Raw genomic sequence first — 21,894 nt, 5'->3', positions numbered from 1 at the left:
TACCCATACCACCACCATTACAGTTCATAAGGTGAGTTTATACCTCACTGTTGGGTACGACCTACCCATACCACCACCATTACAGTTCATAAGGTGAGTTTATACCTCACTGCTGGGTACGACCTACCCATACCACCACCATTACAGTTCATAAGGTGAGTTTATACCTCCCTGTTGGGTACGACCTACCCATACCACCACCATTACAGTTCATAAGGTGAGTTTATACCTCACTGCTGGGTACGACCTACCCATACCACCACCATTACAGTTCATAAGGTGAGTTTATACCTCACTGTTGGGTACGACCTACCCATACCACCACCATTACAGTTCATAAGGTGAGTTTATACCTCCCTGTTGGGTACGACCTACCCATACCACCACCATTACAGTTCATAAGGTGAGTTTATACCTCCCTGTTGGGTACGACCTACCCATACCACCACCATTACAGTTCATCAGGTGAGTTTATACCTCCCTGTTGGGTACGACCTACCCATACCACCACCATTACAGTTCATAAGGTGAGTTTATACCTCACTGTTGCGTACGACCCCGGTGAAGTCAGCCTGGGGAGGAAGGAAGACATGTAGCTCTGCCTCGTACGCCCCTTCTCCTCTGTTCTCCGCCGTCACCTCCAGGGTCAAGGGGTTATCATCTCCTATGTAGATCTCTTTCTGGTCACTTGTGGTAGAAAGACAATTCATGGAAAAAGATCTAGACTCAGTTTGAACAACGTCACTGCGGAAAAACAAATCTCACCGATGCCGGATCCAACCAGAACCACACTGTTCTGGCGTTGATATGTTCTCTGTAACCAGGCCAGTACAGCTGGGCTTGGCTAGCTATGTTAGGCCCGATAGCTTTATATACTGGAGGAGAAGGACCACTACTCACCTCACTACAGACAGCTTGAGGTCTGGCTTGCAGATGTTGTCATCTCCACAGTCCAGTAGGATATGGGCCTGAAAAACATTGGCCCAAGTAGACAGTTTGTTTACCCAACAAATATTTACACATCCCTCATCACTCAACCAGTGGAGACTACAACAGAGGAGGAAGGGGAGGACCATCCTCCTCAGTAAATTTCATAAAAATAGTAAAACATTTTTAAAAAAGTTATAATTTTTAGATAAAACTATACTAAATATATTCACGTCACCAAATAACTGATTTAAAACACACTGCTTTACAATGAAGGTCTACAGTAGCCTCAACAGCACTCTGTAGGGTAGCACCATGGTGTAGCCGGAGGACAGCTAGCTTCCATCCTCCTCTGGGTACATTGACTTCAATACAAATCCAAGGAGGCTCATGGTTCTCACCCCCTTCCATAGACTTACACAGTAATTATGACAACTTCCGGAGGACGTCCTCCAACGTATCAGAGCTCTTGCAGCATGAACTGACATGTTGTCCACCCAATCAAAGGATCAGAGAATGAATCTAGTACTGAAAGCATAAGCTACAGCTAGCTAGCTAGCACAGCAGTGTATAAAATGTGGTGAGTAATTGACTCAAAGTGAGAGAAAGACAATAGTTGAAGTTAAACATTTTTTTTAACCAAAATTAAGGAGATGCAGCAGAAAGAGAGAGCTATATTTCATTGTATATTTTTTTCTTCTTAGTTTAACCTTTCACTTACTTAGCTAATGCAGCTAATTTAGCCTACTCAACAACCTGACTCAAACAGAGAGGAATGCTATTGACGTTAGCTAGCTAGCTGGCTAAGGCTATCCAACACAGGAACTCTTCCAAGTTAAGGTAAGCTTGGTTTTACTAATTTATTGCCACCGGCACCAGCCAATGTAACTGCTAAACTGCTTGCTGTACACTGTACTGTGTGATTGTACATATGGATTGGATTGTGTGTTTATTAACGCATTAGTTCTATTTTGTTGACTATAACGTCAATATATTGACAACGATGTAGGCTGTGTTAGTGGTTTTAAGGTATGAATGTTTGGCTTGGAGAGGTGTTTGTGCCTGGTCACATACAGCTGTTGTGTTGTACACTAAAGTCCACAAGCGAAAGGCAAAAGGTGAGAGGAGAGAGAGCGTAGATGCGAGAAGGAATTATACAACGAACAAAGTTATGATGCTGTACGTGGCTGCTATGAGAGTGAACTGTGTGTGCAGATGATCAGTGGTGGATTCATTCTGACGATTCAGTTGCAAAATGTTTCTTAAATGGAAGCAAACGGAACAGAACGTGGAGGAACCTGGCTGAATTTGTCCAATTAGGAACTCTTGTTTTAGTTGCAAAATGGAAAGTTTTGCAACTGTTTGGACTAATGCACACACCCCAAATCAGCTAGATGCAGACAAGAGGGTGCAAGGTGGCATTGAATGTGTCCCTGTTTGTCACCTTGATGACTCCAATTTGATGACTTTAAATTTGTAGGCTAGTTTGTACAAACCTCGTGATGGGTATAGGGAACATTCCACTATCATGGAGTAACCTAAACCTAATCACTGTTACATTGAACTGGGTGAATGGAATATGAATGACAGTATCCTAAACCCATCACTGTTACATTGAACTGGGTGAATATGAAGGACAGTATCCTAAACCCATCACTGTTACATTGAACTGGGTGAATATGAAGGACAGTATCCTAAACCCATCACTGTTACATTGAACTGGGTGAATATGAAGGACAGTATCCTAAACCCATCACTGTTACATTGAACTGGGTGAATATGAAGGACAGTATCCTAAACCCATCACTGTTACATTGAACTGGGTGAATATGAAGGACAGTATCCTAAACCCATCACTGTTACATTGAACTGGGTGAATATGAAGGACAGTATCCTAAACCCATCACTGTTACATTGAACTGGTTGAAGGACCAGTATCCTAAACCCATCACTGTTACATTGAACTGGGTGAAGGACCAGTATCCTAAACCCATCACTGTTACATTGAACTGGGTGAATATGAATGACAGTCAGTCAATATGCTGTGATATAGAAATAAGGCTGATTTTTAACGGCACCGACCTCCACTGCACTCAACATGTTACTCTACACCTGATCACAACAGTTAGTGTGCATCCTAAATGGTACCCTATTCCCTACATAGTGCACTACTTTAGACCAGGACTCATAAGGGATCAGATTATTATTTTTTTAAGTGCACTATATATAGGGCATAGGGTGCCATTTGGGACGATAACCTTAGGTAAAGCGGTACCTGTTTGGAGATGTTGGTGGGCGTAGTCTGGTCCAGGATAGGCAGTAGGCCGGTCTTATCTGCAGCCTGCTGATAGTCCAAACTGAACTCCATGAACACAGAGATGGGAGTGATCTTATCCCGGAACTCAGAGTCATCCTACAGAGAGATGTGGTTTAGTAACTGGAGTCATCCTACAGAGAGTTGTGGTTTAGTAACTGGAGTCATCCTACAGAGAGTTGTGGTTTAGTAACTGGAGTCATCCTACAGAGCAGAGGGTTGTGGTTTAGTAACTGGAGTCATCCTACAGAGAGTTGTGGTTTAGTAACTGGAGTCATCCTACAGAGAGTTGTGGTTTAGTAACTGGAGTCATCCTACAGAGAGTTGTGGTTTAGTAACTGGAGTCATCCTACATAGAGTTGTGGTTTAGTAACTGGAGTCATCCTACAGAGGGTTGTGGTTTAGTAACTGGAGTCATCCTACAGAGAGATGTGGTTTAGTAACTGGAGTCATCCTACAGAGAGTTGTGGTTTAGTAACTGGAGTCATCCTACAGAGAGTTGTGGTTTAGTAACTGGAGTCATCCTACAGAGCAGAGGGTTGTGGTTTAGTAACTGGAGTCATCCTACAGAGAGTTGTGGTTTAGTAACTGGAGTCATCCTACAGAGAGTTGTGGTTTAGTAACTGGAGTCATCCTACAGAGAGTTGTGGTTTAGTAACTGGAGTCATCCTACATAGAGTTGTGGTTTAGTAACTGGAGTCATCCTACAGAGGGTTGTGGTTTAGTAACTGGAGTCATCCTACAGAGAGTTGTGGTTTAGTAACTGGAGTCATCCTACAGAGAGTTGTGGTTTAGTAACTGGAGTCATCCTACAGAGAGTTGTGGTTTAGTAACTGGAGTCATCCTACAGAGGGTTGTGGTTTAGTAACTGGAGTCATCCTACAGAGGGTTGTGGTTTAGTAACTGGAGTCATCCTACAGAGAGTTGTGGTTTAGTAACTGGAGTCATCCTACAGAGAGTTGTGGTTTAGTAACTGGAGTCATCCTACAGAGCAGAGAGTTGTGGTTTAGTAACTGGAGTCATCCTACAGAGCAGAGAGTTGTGGTTTAGTAACTGGAGTCATCCTACAGAGAGATGTGGTTTAGTAACTGGAGTCATCCTACAGAGCAGAGAGTTGTGGTTTAGTAACTGGAGTCATCCTACAGAGGGTTGTGGTTTAGTAACTGGAGTCATCCTACAGAGAGTTGTGGTTTAGTAACTGGAGTCATCCTACAGAGAGTTGTGGTTTAGTAACTGGAGTCATCCTACAGAGAGTTGTGGTTTAGTAACTGGAGTCATCCTACAGAGGGTTGTGGTTTAGTAACTGGAGTCATCCTACAGAGAGTTGTGGTTTAGTAACTGGAGTCATCCTACAGAGAGATGTGGTTTAGTAACTGGAGTCATCCTACAGAGAGTTGTGGTTTAGTAACTGGAGTCATCCTACAGAGGGTTGTGGTTTAGTAACTGGAGTCATCCTACAGAGAGTTGTGGTTTAGTAACTGGAGTCATCCTACAGAGAGTTGTGGTTTAGTAACTGGAGTCATCCTACAGAGCAGAGAGTTGTGGTTTAGTAACTGGAGTCATCCTACAGAGAGTTGTGGTTTAGTAACTGGAGTCATCCTACAGAGCAGAGGGTTGTGGTTTAGTAACTGGAGTCATCCTACAGAGAGTTGTGGTTTAGTAACTGGAGTCATCCTACAGAGGGTTGTGGTTTAGTAACTGGAGTCATCCTACATAGAGTTGTGGTTTAGTAACTGGAGTCATCCTACAGAGCAGAGGGTTGTGGTTTAGTAACTGGAGTCATCCTACAGAGAGTTGTGGTTTAGTAACTGGAGTCATCCTACAGAGAGTTGTGGTTTAGTAACTGGAGTCATCCTACAGAGAGTTGTGGTTTAGTAACTGGAGTCATCCTACAGAGAGTTGTGGTTTAGTAACTGGAGTCATCCTACAGAGCAGAGAGTTGTGGTTTAGTAACTGGAGTCATCCTACAGAGGGTTGTGGTTTAGTAACTGGAGTCATCCTACAGAGCAGAGAGTTGTGGTTTAGTAACTGGAGTCATCCTACAGAGAGTTGTGGTTTAGTAACTGGAGTCATCCTACAGAGAGTTGTGGTTTAGTAACTGGAGTCATCCTACAGAGCAGAGAGTTGTGGTTTAATAACTGGAGTCATCCTACAGAGCAGAGAGTTGTGGTTTAGTAACTGGAGTCATCCTACAGAGGGTTGTGGTTTAGTAACTGGAGTCATCCTACAGAGGGTTGTGGTTTAGTAACTGGAGTCATCCTACAGAGAGTTGTGGTTTAGTAACTGGAGTCATCCTACAGAGGGTTGTGGTTTAGTAACTGGAGTCATCCTACAGAGAGTTGTGGTTTAGTAACTGGAGTCATCCTACAGAGGGTTGTGGTTTAGTAACTGGAGTCATCCTACAGAGGGTTGTGGTTTAGTAACTGGAGTCATCCTACAGAGAGTTGTGGTTTAGTAACTGGAGTCATCCTACAGAGGGTTGTGGTTTAGTAACTGGAGTCATCCTACAGAGAGTTGTGGTTTAGTAACTGGAGTCATCCTACAGAGAGTTGTGGTTTAGTAACTGGAGTCATCCTACAGAGAGTTGTGGTTTAGTAACTGGAGTCATCCTACAGAGAGTTGCGGTTTAGTAACTGGAGTCATCCTACAGAGGGTTGTGGTTTAGTAACTGGAGTCATCCTACAGAGAGTTGTGGTTTAGTAACTGGAGTCATCCTACAGAGAGTTGTGGTTTAGTAACTGGAGTCATCCTACAGAGAGTTGTGGTTTAGTAACTGGAGTCATCCTACAGAGAGTTGTGGTTTAGTAACTGGAGTCATCCTACAGAGAGTTGTGGTTTAGTAACTGGAGTCATCCTACAGAGAGTTGTGGTTTAGTAACTGGAGTCATCCTACAGAGAGTTGTGGTTTAGTAACTGGAGTCATCCTACAGAACAGAGGGTTGTGGTTTAGTAACTGGAGTCATCCTACAGAGCAGAGAGTTGTGGTTTAGTAACTGGAGTCATCCTACAGAGGGTTGTGGTTTAGTAACTGGAGTCATCCTACAGAGAGTTGTGGTTTAGTAACTGGAGTCATCCTACAGAGAGTTGTGGTTTAGTAACTGGAGTCATCCTACAGAGGGTTGTGGTTTAGTAACTGGAGTCATCCTACAGAGAGTTGTGGTTTAGTAACTTCTACACATAGAACGCTAAAACAACAACAATCCATGAACACATACACACAGCATACAGAATCTTGACAATGCCTAAAGTTACAAGATGAAACTGTCCCCTAATTCCAAACCAACTCGTAGCCCGCTACACACACCTCTGGAGATCTGAGAAAATGATTAGAACGGTCATATTGTTTCCACCAGTCCTATTCCTCTCAGATCATATGAGCTTAGGGTTCTGTTAAGGGATGGGTCCATTTCCTTTGGATAACTCACTATGAGGAAGGCTTCTTGCTCCTCGCACGCCGGTCCTCGGCCGTTGCTGACCGTCATGTTCTTGGTGTACCGAGATGTCTTGCCGTGGAGGAACAGAACTCTCTTTGTCGCCCCCTTGTGTTTGAGTCTGTCCAACACCAGGTCAACCTGGAACTCTGACAAGGACACAGACTGACTGACAATGAGGCCATGACTAACTAGCTAGCTAACAGGTCACTGAGAGATAGTTCTAACGGTAATGGCACCAGTTGTGATATGAGCAATGCTTTTTCAGGGGGAAATTATTCATTTCTAAAAAAAGACGCACATCATGTCCAGATAAGACGGACAGATGCCAGAAATACAGAGTTTACTTCTCCACCGTAGACCAGCTGTAGGTTACTTATCGAGAAGTCTCCTTTCTTCACCACAAAACACAGCTATTTGTTCCTCTAGCTTCATACAGTAGCTATGAGAACAAGACGTTTCTAGTTTCCTGTAACAGCAGCTATTAGAATAGACCTTTCTAGTTTCCTGTAACAGAAGCTATTACAACAAGAAGATCTTTCTAGTTTCCTGTAACAGAAGGTATGAGAACAGACGTTTCTAGTTTCCTGCAACACTACCCATTTGATGGGAGTCGGGGGGACATGAGCAGTGAAGTTCAAAGGCCTCTAGAGAAATAATGAATTGGGAACGTCGTCTGTGGTCCTACTCATTAGGGAGAAGAAGAAAAAAACTTACTGAAACAGGAAGAGGCTACCTGAACTTGTCCAATAAGGAATGTTTGTTTACATTTGTGTTGCAAAACGTTTTGCTACAGTACGCCCTAATGAACACGTCCCAGAGTCTGAAAGCCATTACAGACAGACAGACAGACAGACAGACAGACAGACAGACAGACAGACAGACAGACAGCGGCAGGCAGGCAGACAGGCAGGAAGACAGACAGACAGACAGACAGACAGACAGACAGACAGACAGACAGACAGACAGACAGACAGACAGGCAGGCAGGCAGGCAGGAAGGCAGGCAGGCAGGAAGGCAGGAAGGCAGGAAGGCAGGAAGGCAGGAAGGCAGGCAGGCAGGCAGGCAGGCAGGCAGGCAGGCAGGAAGGCAGGAAGGCAGGAAGGCAGGAAGGCAGACCGAGTATGTTGCCATGTAACTGATGCAAAGCCAGATGGAGGCCTTTATAAACCTTACAGCACACAGCAAGCTGTCCTGCTGGGAACTGAGCTGAGCTCACACTATTAGCCTGAAGCTATACTCTTAACAGGCTGGGTAACAAACTTAGTACAGGCAGACAGGATGTCTCTATACAGAGACAAGAGGTGAGCTGCGGTTCTGTTGCCACAGTATGTCCCAAATGGCATCCTATTCCCTTTATAGTGCACTACTTTTTAACCAGGGTCCATAGGGCTCAGGTCAAAGGTAAGGGCACTATGTAGGGAATAGGGTGCCATTTGGGACACATCATTGTTTCAGAGAAATGGAGGGAAAGACGGACAGCTGTGTTTTGTGACCGTAAAGGAGAGTTCTCTTTAAGTACAGCTGGTGGACACGGGAGAGGGGAAACACTGTCAGGTAACTTTGTCTAGAGTAGCGTTTGTTGTGTAGCAGAGAGCCCCGTAGGGATCCAATGTAGTGTAAAGAAGTAGATATCCTTCAGATACTTACTCAGTGAGGCTGGAGCGCTTCTCCCACTCGCCTTAACACAGTACTTCACTTTGAAACTGAGGGGAGACACAATAAATATGACCATACACTTACATCTCAGAGACACAACTAAAAACAAACCAGATCCAACTCTAAAAGCACTATAGTGTTCTCTACGGGCCACAGTGTTCTCTACGGGCCACAGAGTTCTCTACGGGCCACAGTGTTCTCTACGGGCCACAGTGTTCTCTACGGGCCACAGAGTTCTCTACGGGCCACAGAGTTCTCTACGGGCCACAGAGTTCTCTACGGGCCACAGTGTTCTCTACGGGCCACAGTGTTCTCTACGGGCCACAGTGTTCTCTACGGGCCACAGAGTTCTCTACGGGCCACAGAGTTCTCTACGGGCCACAGAGTTCTCTACGGGCCACAGTGTTCTCTACGGGCCACAGTGTTCTCTATGGGCCACAGTGTTCTCTACGGCCCACAGTGTTCTCTACGGGCCACAGTGTTCTCTACGGGCCACAGTGTTCTCTACGGGCCACAGTGTTCTCTACGGGCCACAGTGTTCTCTACGGGCCACAGTGTTCTCTACGGGCCACAGTGTTCTCTACGGGCCACAGTGTTCTCTACGGGCCACAGAGTTCTCTACGGGCCACAGTGTTCTCTACGGGCCACAGTGTTCTCTACGGGCCACAGAGTTCTCTACGGGCCACAGTGTTCTCTACGGGCCACAGTGTTCTCTACGGGCCACAGAGTTCTCTACGGGCCACAGTGTTCTCTACAGTTCTCAAGACAAGCATGCAGCACCACACGGTAGATACTAGCTAAACATGTTGCATGGTCTTATGTCAGCTCTGTTTGTCTGTACAGTTTAAACATGAGGTTACCAGACAGGAAGTCTGTCTGTACAGTTTAAACATGAGGTTACCAGAGAGGAAGTTTGTCTGTGCAGTTTAAACATGAGGTTACCAGACAGGAAGTCTGTCTGTACAGTTTAAACATGAGGTTACCAGACAGGAAGTCTGTCTGTACAGTTTAAACATGAGGTTACCAGACAGGAAGTCTGTCTGTACAGTTTAAACATGAGGTTACCAGACAGGAAGTCTGTCTGTACAGTTTAAACATGAGGTTACCAGACAGGAAGTCTGTCTGTACAGTTTAAACATGAGGTTACCAGACAGGAAGTCTGTCTGTACAGTTTAAACATGAGATTTCCAGAGAGGAAGTTTGTCTGTGTTACAAATATGCAATCAGCACAAAGGAAGAACAAGAGTATGCCATATTAACATATAGTTATTCTCAAACAAAGGCTTGCAAGTGTAACTTTCTAATACACTGTGTGGACGACCACTGCAGTCAATGAAGACCCCCCGATTTCCATTACATTTTGGTTCTTCAATGTCATCCCTGATATGAACCAATGCATCACACATAGACATTAACATTTTCTCTCATAAGAAAGTGAAAATCAGTGTGTCACGCACCAGGACACTGGTGTGTCATGGTCAGGCAGTTTGCAGTTCCTATCCTGTGGGTTGAGGATCTGAGGGCTGATGTCCAGGGTGGCGTTAACACTGATGACCGGCCGGGCCCTGGGAATCAAAGGTCAGAGGTCAGACCATAAACAGAGCGGTGAGCGCAGCGCGACCTCAGACAAAAGTAAAGCATCCATGAACCCTGCGGCCCATATGGCATCATATTGCCTATATAGTGCACTATGTGTAACGAATAGGGTGTAGGGAAGTGTGAAGCTATAATCTAACAAGCTAGACTGCTAGCCCGAAGCTAAAGTCACTGTGTCCCCTCTGTCCCCTGTCCCCCAAATGACACCCTATTCCCTTTATAGTGCACTACTTTTGACCAGGGTCCACAGGGCAATTTGGAACGCAGGGTTGGACTAAGGTCGAAAGCTGCTGCTGTCTTCTTTCCTTTTTATGGAAGACTTCTAAAAGCACAGGGCTCCCCCTGACAGCCAGCCAGTCAACTCACAGGGGGAGATCTATCCTGACAGCCAGCCAGTCAACTCACAGGGGGAGATCTATCCTGACAGCCAGCCAGCCAGCCAGTCAACTCATAGGGGGCGATCTATCCTGACAGCCAGTCAACTCACAGGGGGAGATCTATCCTGACAGCCAGCCAGCCAGTCAACTCACAGGGGGAGATCTATCCTGACAGACAGCCAGCCAACTCACAGGGGGAGATCTATCCTGACAGCCAGCCAGCCAGCCAACTCACAGGGGGAGATCTATCCTGACAGCCAGCCAGTCAACTCACAGGGGGAGATCTATCCTGACAGCCAGCCAGTCAACTCACAGGGGGAGATCTATCCTGACAGCCAGCCAGCCAGCCAACTCACAGGAGGAGATCTATCCTGACAGCCAGCCAGTCAACTCACAGGGGGAGATCTATCCTGACAGCCAGCCAGCCAGCTCACAGGGGGAGATCTATCCTGACAGCCAGCCAGTCAACTCACAGGGGGAGATCTATCCACACAGCCAGCCAACTCACAGGGGGAGATCTATCCTGACAGCCAGCCAGCCAACTCACAGGGGGAGATCTATCCTGACAGCCAGCCAGCCAACTCACAGGGGGAGATCTATCCTGACAGCCAGCCAGCCAACTCACAGGGGGAGATCTATCCTGACAGCCAGCCAGCCAACTCACAGGGGGAGATCTATCCTGACAGCCAGCCAGCCAACTCACAGGGGGAGATCTATCCTGACAGCCAGCCAGCCAACTCACAGGGGGAGATCTATCCTGACAGCCAGCCAGCCAACTCACAGGGGGAGATCTATCCTGACAGCCAGCCAACTCACCGATCTATAAGTGGGTTAGCATTGCTATCCAAGGACCATGGGTCACGACCACAGCAAGAGTTTAGCTATAGGATCAATAGAGTTGTACAGCATGCATGTCACATCTATACTGTACTGTCTGTGTTGTGAAGTCAGCTGCCTATATAGTACGGGTGCCTGTAGAGACTGTTACAACGTTCACTTTTAAATGAGAAGACACTACTAAGGTTTTATGTTCCACTAATGGCATATAAACCATGTGGGCTACTTGAATAGAAAACACCTTGGATAATGGCATATAAACCATGTGAGCTACTTGAATATAAAACACCATGGATAATGGGCCTATAAACCATGTGGACTACTTGAATATAAAACACCTTGGATAATGGCCTATAAACCATGTGGGCTACTTGAATATAAAACACCTTGGATAATGGCATATAAACCATGTGGACTACTTGAATATAAAACACCTTGGATAATGGCCTATAAACCATGTTGGCTACTTGAATATAAAACACATTGGATAATGGGCATATAAACCATGTGGACTACTTGAATATAAAACACCTTGGATAATGGCCTATAAACCATGTGAGCTACTTGAATATAAAACACCTTGGATAATGGCCCTATAAACCATGTGGACTACTTGAATATAAAACACCTTGGATAATGGCCTATAAACCATGTGAGCTACTTGAATATAAAACACCTTGGATAATGGCATATAAACCATGTGGACTACTTGAATATAAAACACCTTGGATAATGGCCTATAAACCATGTGGGCTACTTGAATATAAAACACCTTGGATAATGGCCTATAAACCATGTGGGCTACTTGAATAGAAAACACCTTGGATAATGGCCTATAAACCATGTGGGCTACTTGAATAGAAAACACCTTGGATAATGGCCCTATAAACCATGTGGACTACTTGAATAGAAAACACCTTGGATAATGGCCTATAAACCATGTGGGCTACTTGAATAGAAAACACCTTGGATAATGGCCTATAAACCATGTGGACTACTTGAATAGAAAACACCTTGGATAATGGCCTATAAACCATGTGGGCTACTTGAATAGAAAACACCTTGGATAATGGCCCTATAAACCATGTGGGCTACTTGAATATAAAACACCTTGGATAATGGCCCTATAAACCATGTGGGCTACTTGAATAGAAAACACCTTGGATAATGGCATATAAACCATGTGGGCTACTTGAATATAAAACACCTTGGATAATGGCCTATAAACCATGTTGGCTACTTGAATATAAAACACCTTGGATGGTGTAGGTGCTTCAGGATCATAAAGTACGTTACATTGAAGGCATGTGGAACATCAAAGAAAGGAAACCGCAGCGCTACCATACCTGTATAGAACGGCTTTGTCTGCACCAAATACACCAACTATTAAGTCTGTGGTAGAGAGAGAGAGAGAGAGAGAGAGAGAGAGAGAGAGAGAGAGAGAGAGAGAGAGAGAGAGAGAGGGGGCAAGAAGGGAGAGAGAGAGAGAGAGGGGAGAGAGAGAGGGGAGAGAGAGAGGGGGAGAGAAGGGAGAAAGAGAGAGAGAGGCGGGAGAGAGAGAGAGAGGGGGAGAGAGAGAGGCGGGAGAGAAGGGAAAGAGAGAGGGGAGAGAAGGGAGAGAGACAGTGGAGAGAAGGGAGAGAGGGGAGAGAAGGGAGAGAGACAGTGGAGAGAAGGGAGAGAAGGGAGAGAGAGAGGGGAGAGAAGGGAGAGAGAGGGGAGAGAAGGGAGAGAAGGGAGAGAGAGAGGGGAGAGAAGGGAGAGAAGGGAGAGAAGGGAGAGAGAGAGGGGAGAGAAGGGAGAGAGAGGGGAGAGAGACAGTGGAGAGAAAAACATCAGTATATATAATGCCAGCAGGCTTACCAAGCAACAAGCCCGGTAATAACCACATTCAAATCCTTTATGTTTTAGTTTCTTTACCAAGTAAAAGCCAAATCTGTAAGCATTCAGTCACCACAAACCCAGGAAAATACTAGCAGAGCTAACAGCCTTTCAACAACACTTCAACCTCCCCTAACTAAACCTGGGTATCCATTCTACTATGACACTACCTGGGTATCCATTCTAGTATAACACTACCTGGGTATCCATTCTAGTATGACACTACCTGGGTATCCATTCTAGTATCAAACTACCTGGGTATCCATTCTAGTATGACATTACCTGGGTATCCATTCTAGTATCAAACTACCTGGGTATCTCTTCTAGTATCAAACTACCTGGGTATCCATTCTAGTATGACATTACCTGGGTATCCATTCTAGTATCAAACTACCTGGGTATCCATTCTAGTATCAAACTACCTGGGTATCCATTCTAGTATCAAACTACCTGGGTATCCATTCTAGTATGACACTACCTGGGTATCCATTCTACATTTTACATTTTAGTCATTTAGCAGACGCTCTTATCCAGAGCGACTTACAGTAGTGAATGCATACATTTCATACATTATTTTTTTTGTACTGGCCCCCCGTGGGAATCGAACCCACAACCCTGGCGTTGCAAACACCATGCTCTACCAACTGAGCTACAGGGAAGGCTAGTATGACACTACCTGGGTTTCCATTCTAGTATGACACTACCTGGGTATCCATTCTAGTATCAAACTACCTGGGTATCCATTCTAGTATGACACTACCTGGGTATCCATTCTAGTATCAAACTACCTGGGTATCCATTCTAGTATAACACTACCTGGGTATCCATTCTAGTATCAAACTACCTGGGTATCCATTCTAGTATCAAACTACCTGGGCATCTAGTCTAGTATCAAACTACCTGGGTATCCATTCTAGTATGACACTACCTGGGTATCCATTCTAGTATAACACTACCTGGGTATCCATTCTAGTATCAAACTACCTGGGTATCCATTCTAGTATCAAACTACCTGGAAATCTAGTCTAGTATCAAACTACCTGGGTATCCATTCTAGTATGACACTACCTGGGTATCCATTCTAGTATCAAACTACCTGGGTATCCATTCTAGTATCAAACTACCTGGGTATCCATTCTAGTATGACACTACCTGGGTATCCATTCTAGTATCAAACTACCTGGGTATCCATTCTAGTATCAAACTACCTGGGTATCCATTCTAGTATGACACTACCTGGGTATCCATTCTAGTATCAAACTACCTGGGTATCCATTCTAGTATGACACTACCTGGGTATCCATTCTAGTATCAAACTACCTGGGTATCCATTCTAGTATGACACTACCTGGGTATCCATTCTAGTATCAAACTACCTGGGTATCTCTTCTAGTATCAAAATACCTGGGTATGTATTTTGGTATGAAACTACCTGGGTATCCATTCTGGTCAATATCAGTGGCTCCGTGCAGGGAGTATCCAAAGCTGGGGGGCATGTAAGAGGAGGCCCACCTCCCCTCTAGGACCTGAGAAGGCACTAGGTCAGGCCCTGCAGCCCTCCCATTGTGGATGTACACTAGGCCGCGGTGCTTCGGCCCGCCGTAGGGTGCAGCTACGGCGATGTCTGGAACAGAGAAACATTACAGGATGATCATTAACAACCCTTCATGGTGGTTTGGCCGTTGTCTTCAAACCAGGGAATCTCTCCGAGTTGTATGACTAGTATGGGGGCCTCGGAAGCAATCCTGGTTGGAGGACACTCTTTCTTATTTCCTCCTAAATCCCGGAGTGCTCCAATCAGGAGGATTTCTGAAAAACCTGTGAACTTTGAGAAAGTAGCAACTCTAGTGATCATTATGAGTTTGTAAGAACCATGCAGACGGTAGTCTCAGAGGCTCCACGCCTCGTACATACCGTTGAGGCCTCGCGCATACCGTTGAGGCCTCACGCATACCGTTGAGGCCTCGTACATACCGTTGAGGCCTCGTACATACCGTTCAAGCCTCGTACATACCGTTCAAGCCTCGTACATACCGCTGAGGCCTCGTACATACCGCTGAGGCCTCGTACATACCGTTATGGCCTCGTACATACCGCTAAGGTCTCGTACATACCGCTAAGGCCTCGTACATACCGTTGAAGCCTCACACATACCGCTGAGGCCTCGTACATACCGCTGAGGCCTCGTACATACCGTTATGGTCTCGTACATACCGTTAAGGCCTAGTACATACCGTTAAGGCCTCGTACATACCGTTGAAGCCATCCATATCCAGGTCCCCCAGTGTGGCGATAGAACTGCCGAAGCGTGAGTAGATCTCTGTCCCACTCAGTGTGATGGGTGTGTGGAAGGAGAAGCCTCCCTTCCCCAGGAACACAGACACCTGGCCCACCTCCCTCAGCTTCCCATCACTACCACGCTCCATGAACAGAGGGGCCCCCACAAACAGATCCACCAGCCTGAGGAGAGACAGAGACATAATTAGGGTTTACACTACAGAAGACAAACTTCCAATAGTGGACTACGAATTCATGGTAAAAAAAAGGTGTGGACTATTAATTCCTGGTAATTAATGTGCTCCCGATTGGTTCAGCGGTCTAAGGCACTGCATCTCAGCGCTTGAGGCGTCACTAAAAGACACCCTGGTTCGATTCCAGGCTGTATCACATCCGGACGTGATTGGGAGTCCCATAGGGCTGGCGCACAATTGTCCCAGCGTCGTCCGGGTTTGGCCGGTGTAGGCCGTCATCGTAAATAAGAATTTGTTCTTAACAGACTTGCCTAGTTTAAATAAAGGCTACTAATTAATGGTATTTTGCAGCACTAAAAATAACACAGAGATATGTACTTTAAAATGCTCGGACAGAAATATGACATTTCTATAATGTTTTAATAACATTTTGGGTTGGTTTCCCCGAACATAGACTAAGCCTAGCACTGTACTAAGAAACATGTTCAATATGGACTCTCCATATAAAGTGTTATTTAGTGCAGGATTAGGCTTCATCTGTTTACGAAACCAACTCTTTTTTTTTTGTCTTACAATTGATCACGTACAATATTTGGGCTTTTATGGACTTGATCTCCACAAAATATTTATAAATGTCAAAGTGATATCGGCACTGCAACTGAAGCACGAATGGTATGACATAACCTACTTAAAAACCAGCCCAGATAGACAGCTGCATCTGTGTGCATTTAGAGCGAGTAAATATGCATTCATCATATTAAAAAGCATTGGATGGTAACTAATTCAGCCAACATATTTCAGCTGCATCCGAAAGCAGGACTCAGGAGAGGACTTGTAGCCTGACGGCTGTTTAATTACCAGGCTATTGATCTTGACTTTGTCTTCATCTTGAGACACACTGAAACAGGACATGAACATCCAATGCCTTTAGCGGATCCCAACACTGTCTAAAAACTCTCTTTACCATTAATAAATATCCTGAAGAAGGGTTGTGTTCATTAGGTAGCAAAGGGGGAAAAAAAACAGACAAACAGGGAGGGAATAGCTCATGTACCAAACTAAATGCTAGGCTGATATTAACCCCCGCTGTACCAAACTAAATGCTGATATTAACCCCCACTGTACCAAACTAAATGCTAGGCTGATATTAACCCCCGCTGTACCAAACTAAATGCTAGGCTGATATTAACCCCCGCTGTACCAAACTAAATGCTGATATTAACCCCCACTGTACCAAACTAAATGCTAGGCTGATATTAACCCCCGCTGTACCAAACTAAATGCTAGGCTGATATTAACCCCCGCTGTACCAAACTAAATGCTAGGCTGATATTAACCCCCGCTGTACCAAACTAAATGCTGATATTAACCCCCACTGTACCAAACTAAATGCTAGGCTGATATTAACCCCGCTGTACCAAACTAAATGCTAGGCTGATATTAACCCCCGCTGTACCAAACTAAATGCTGATATTAACCCCCACTGTACCAAACTAAATGCTAGGCTGATATTAACCCCCGCTGTACCAAACTAAATGCTAGGCTGATATTAACCCCCGCTGTACCAAACAAGAGCTAGGCTGATATTAACCCCCACTGTACCAAACTAAATGCTAGGCTGATATTAACCCCCTCTGTACCAAACTAAATGCTGATATTAACCCCCACTGTACCAAACTAAATGCTAGGTTTATATTAACCCCTGCTGTACCAAACTAAATGCTAGGCTGATATTAACCCCCGCTGTACCAAACTAAATGCTAGGTTTATATTAACCCCTGCTGTACCAAACTAAATGCTAGGCTTATATTAACCCCTGCTGTACCAAACTAAATGCTAGGCTGATATTAACCCCCTCTGTACCAAACTAAATGCTAGGTTTATATTAACCCCTGCTGTACCAAACTAAATGCTAGGCTGATATTAACCCCCGCTGTACCAAACTAAATGCTTATATTAACCCCCGCTGTACCAAACTAAACGCTAGGCTGGAAGCAATGGGAAATAATGTGCGAGTTGAGATAAATACGAGAGATGATTCTGACAGCAACATGATATTCTGATGGAGGTGCAGTGATCGTTTTCAGATGGAACAGTTAGCAGCCATAGGTGTGTCTGTGACGGCCAATACAGCACGGCTTGGAACGCTGCTCGTCCAATCAGCATCCAAACAACCAGTTTTATAAACATCGTTGCTTACCCATCATTATTGATGTCGGTCGCTGCCACTGAATGGCCAAAGTAGGCAGCCATCTGAGGAAACAGGCAGAGAGAAATACAATGAGATCTTCCAGAGTCCACCGTCAGGATCTAAATATGGATTACTACAGTTCCATATGTAACAGTTTAGCTTCCGTCCCTCTCCTCGCCCCGACCTGGGCTCGAACCAGGGACCCTCTGCGCACATCGACAACAGCCACCCTCGAAGCATCGTTACCCATCGCTCCACAAAAGCCACGGCCCTTGCAGAGCAAAGGGGGAACAACTACTTCAAGGTCTCAGAGCGAGTGATGTCACCCGATTGAAACACTATTAGCGCCCACCACCGCTAACTAGCTAGTTAGCCATTTCACATCGGTTACAAACACACAGGGAAAGATTCCTTCTAGCTCACATCATGTATAAGAACAGTGAGTCTACAAATGATGAGTGAATCTAAAGCAGAAGTAGCTGTAAAGCAGCACAAAGGGAGGAGGTATATCAGAGTTGTTCTTTATCATCGTCTCTGTGTGGGTGGAACAGATTCCAGGAGGAACGAGGAACGCTCAAAAACAAAAAGCATATCAATTACGTCAGCATTTCTACCGTCCTGTTGGCTCGGAGTCGGCGCACACGCGCACGCACGCACACACAGACACACACAGACACACGCACAGACACAGATACACGCGCACACACACACACAGACACACACACACGGCTTACATGGAGAACAGAGGAGAAGAGTCTGGAGATGTATAGACTGTTAACGTGTGTGTGTGTGTGTGTGTGTGTGTGTGTGTGTGTGTGTGTGTGTGTGTGTGTATATATATATATGTGTGTGTGTGTGTGTGTGTGTGTGTGTGTATATATATATGTGTGTGTGTGTGTGTGTGTGTGTGTGTGTGTGTGTGTGTGTGTGTGTATATGTATATATGTGTGTGTGTGTGTGTGTGTGTGTGTGTGTGTGTGTGTGTGTGTGTGTGTGTGTGTGTGTGTGTATATGTGTCTGAGAGAGAGAGAGGAGGGGGGTCGTATCCCTGAATAGATTCAACACTGTGACTTACAGGTCTTCAAGGATCAACCTGTACCAGAATACCCGAGAGGGTCCGGATCCACAATTCTAAATAAGGTTACGGGTTTGGATCGGATCTGATTGTCACAGGTCTCCTCGGGTAAGTGTAATTTTAAACTAACTTGTCCAGAAGGACCCGTACAGATCCTAACAGACCGCTGCAGTTGAGAGAGAAATGTTATCATTGATGATGCTGCCGCTCTTGCTTTTCACCAGAGTAGAGCGTGGCGCGTGTAGCTTGTCGTTGGCCAATCATGTGTCATCAAAGGGGCAAAATGGCTACAGTCATAGAGTCTCAGCTCCGTGTGTAGCAAAAGTTAGGAGATATCAACAAACAAAAAAAATCAATGGAAGATAGAATTAAAAGGACGGAATTAAAAAAGTTAAAAAGTAGAAGGATAGGTTACAACAACCAAGAGCCAACAGGTAGGTTGTTACTAAATAGTGTGAATGGAGTTATTGTTATTTGTAACTGTAGGATAAGAAAGCACATAATACAACTTCAATTAGCCTAGCTAGCTAACGTTAGCTAGCGTAACTAGCTTCTCCTGTTTTGATGCAGTCAAGACAGGTACTATGTAATCATATTTGATGCCTGGTCGTAATCCCGTCCAAAGTGGACCGCTGACTTTTCTGCTGTTTAAAAAATACATATATATACACCAACTGTAGGTCAGTCATTTGTAAAAAAAAATACAAATAAAAAAGGTCAACATGACAGAGTACATGGTCAGATTACTCTCGGATTGGTTTCTCTCAAAACTCAAGGACTGCTTCTTCTCTGTAAAATCCCAGGCATCCATTCTAATGCTAAAAACATCCCCCCAAAAAACACACTATTGGGATAGTGGGAAGATGTTCTCTTGGTTATTTTTTATTTTTTTGCTAAGGCACTGAACTGGAGAGCCAAAGAGAACAGAAATACAAACACAAAATCCCTTCTGTTGAACCAACAAGCTGTAGCCAGTGAGAGAGAGAGAGAGAGAGAGAGAGAGAGAGAGAGAGAGAGAGAGCTCAGCGGCGTTGATCTCCACATCTTGAGGTTAACAAGCTATAGCCAGTGTTCTTCTCTTCTCTCTCATCCCTTTCGTTCTACTCTCCACTTCTCTGCTTTGACATCGTTCTTCTTCCAGTGCTGTGAATGGCTTCCAGATGTGAACTCCCGGCTCAATAACAAATAACAGGATGACGTTTGGTGTCCACAGAGGGACACGAAGCAGTGCTGTGGTACTACGTAATCCTATTGGACGATAAATAACCTAGCTATGGCGGCAGCTATTAGTCTACTCTAGCGCGAAGTCGGGCTTGGTCGGTTGACGGTCTATCTCTCCCTCCTCCCTGCGACACTCGCTCACAGTACAGCCCCTCCCCCGCCTGCTTAGAGCGGCATCCTCTCTCCTTCCTCTCGCGCTTTATCAGCTCTGATGACTAAATTAGTGTAAAAAAAAAAATGTTTAAATGGACTTTTCTGCTGTTTAAAAAAAGGACCAGCTGCAGGTCAGTAACTTGACAGCGGTCCATTGTGGGCGGGATACGACCAGGCATCTCTTTAGTCTCGCTCACCTTCCGCAGCCTGATGCAGCGGCTGTGAGAAAAGACAAGCATCCCTTTATGACGTGCATGGCTAAGACGAAGGAACCTGGTTGGACAGAGCATTGTGCCCTGGATGGGAATATAGATAAACGTTTGACCACTTTGACACAGTTAAACCACTGCCATATAGCTTACCTGTGTTCCTGTGAAATTCAGCATTGACTCCATGTTCCTCCCATTGAAGATGTTCACCTACATGGCAAGACAAAATAACGGACTCCATTTAACTGAGTTCGATTTTCTACCAAGATTTACACTCTACATAATAATAATAGTTAGCCTAGTCATCCAGTCCGTGTGTGCTGACAGCTGACTATAGCACACATCATAGGACAGGATGAATGAAGGTTAAACGAAGGCTAAACTAGTTCTACAGTGCTTGTATCTAAAAGCTCATAATACTTACATAGCCCAGAGCTTTGTCTCCCCTGGGTACCCCGGTAACATAATCTGCACAACAGAACAGAAATAACTTACAGTGTTAGAATGAGATCACCATTGAACTGTTCTATATAGAATGTTAGAATGAGATCACCATTGAACTGTTCTATACAGAATGTTAGAATGAGATCACCATTGAACTGTTCTATATAGAATGTTAGAATGATATCACCATTGAACTGTTCTATATAGAATGTTAGAATGAGATCACCATTGAACTGTTCTATACAGAATGTTAGAATGAGATCACCATTGAACTGTTCTATACAGAATGTTAAAAATAGATCACCATTGAGCTGTTCTATATAGAATGTTAAAAATAGATCACCATTGAACTGTTCTATACAGAATGTTAGAATGAGATCACCATTGAACTGTTCTATACAGAATGTTAGAATGAGATCACCATTGAACTGTTCTATATAGAATGTTAGAATGAGATCACCATTGAACTGTTCTATACAGAATGTTAGAATGAGATCACCATTGAACTGTTCTATATAGAATGTTAGAATGAGATCACCATTGAACTGTTCTATACAGAATGTTAAAAATAGATCACCATTGAGCTGTTCTATATAGAATGTTAAAAATAGATCACCATTGAACTGTTCTATATAGAATGTTAGAATGAGATCACCATTGAACTGTTCTATACAGAATGTTAGAATGAGATCACCATTGAACTGTTCTATATAGAATGTTAGAATGAGATCACCATTGAACTGTTCTATATAGAATGTTAGAATGAGATCACCATTGAACTGTTCTATATAGAATGTTAGAATGAGATCACCATTGAACTGTTCTATACAGAATGTTAGAATGAGATCACCATTGAACTGTTCTATACAGAATGAGATCACCATTGAACTGTTCTATATAGAATGTTAGAATGATATCACCATTGAACTGTTCTATACAGAATGTTAGAATGAGATCACCATTGAACTGTTCTATACAGAATGTTAAAAATAGATCACCATTGAACTGTTCTATACAGAATGTTAGAATGAGATCACCATTGAACTGTTCTATATAGAATGTTAGAATGAGATCACCATAGAACTGTTCTATATAGAATGTTAAAAAT

At 44.3% G+C, this 21,894-nt stretch overlaps 1 protein-coding gene across 1 annotated transcript in view; it reads right to left on the bottom strand.

Annotated features, from left to right (window-relative positions):
• Window positions 1–21,894, bottom strand: part of LOC106586912 (integrin alpha-V) — a 112,540-nt gene that overhangs the window by 58,739 nt on the left and 31,907 nt on the right. Inside the window, exons 9-20 of the mRNA XM_045707873.2 lie at window positions 20,767–20,810; window positions 20,496–20,552; window positions 17,694–17,746; window positions 15,277–15,482; window positions 14,455–14,646; window positions 12,488–12,533; window positions 9,789–9,896; window positions 8,323–8,378; window positions 6,667–6,821; window positions 3,203–3,340; window positions 901–968; window positions 540–687 (exon numbers count right to left, since the gene is read on the bottom strand). Coding sequence (XP_045563829.1) covers window positions 540–687; window positions 901–968; window positions 3,203–3,340; window positions 6,667–6,821; window positions 8,323–8,378; window positions 9,789–9,896; window positions 12,488–12,533; window positions 14,455–14,646; window positions 15,277–15,482; window positions 17,694–17,746; window positions 20,496–20,552; window positions 20,767–20,810 — 1,271 coding nt within the window. The remainder of the gene's footprint in view (window positions 1–539; window positions 688–900; window positions 969–3,202; window positions 3,341–6,666; window positions 6,822–8,322; window positions 8,379–9,788; window positions 9,897–12,487; window positions 12,534–14,454; window positions 14,647–15,276; window positions 15,483–17,693; window positions 17,747–20,495; window positions 20,553–20,766; window positions 20,811–21,894) is intronic.

The sequence above is a fragment of the Salmo salar genome, chromosome 25 (genome assembly GCF_965601325.2).
Source record: "Salmo salar chromosome 25, fSalSal1, whole genome shotgun sequence".
Classification (NCBI taxonomy): domain Eukaryota; kingdom Metazoa; phylum Chordata; class Actinopteri; order Salmoniformes; family Salmonidae; genus Salmo; species Salmo salar.
Note: the sequence above shows the minus strand (reverse complement) of the source record. Positions and strands in the feature narration are given on the sequence as shown.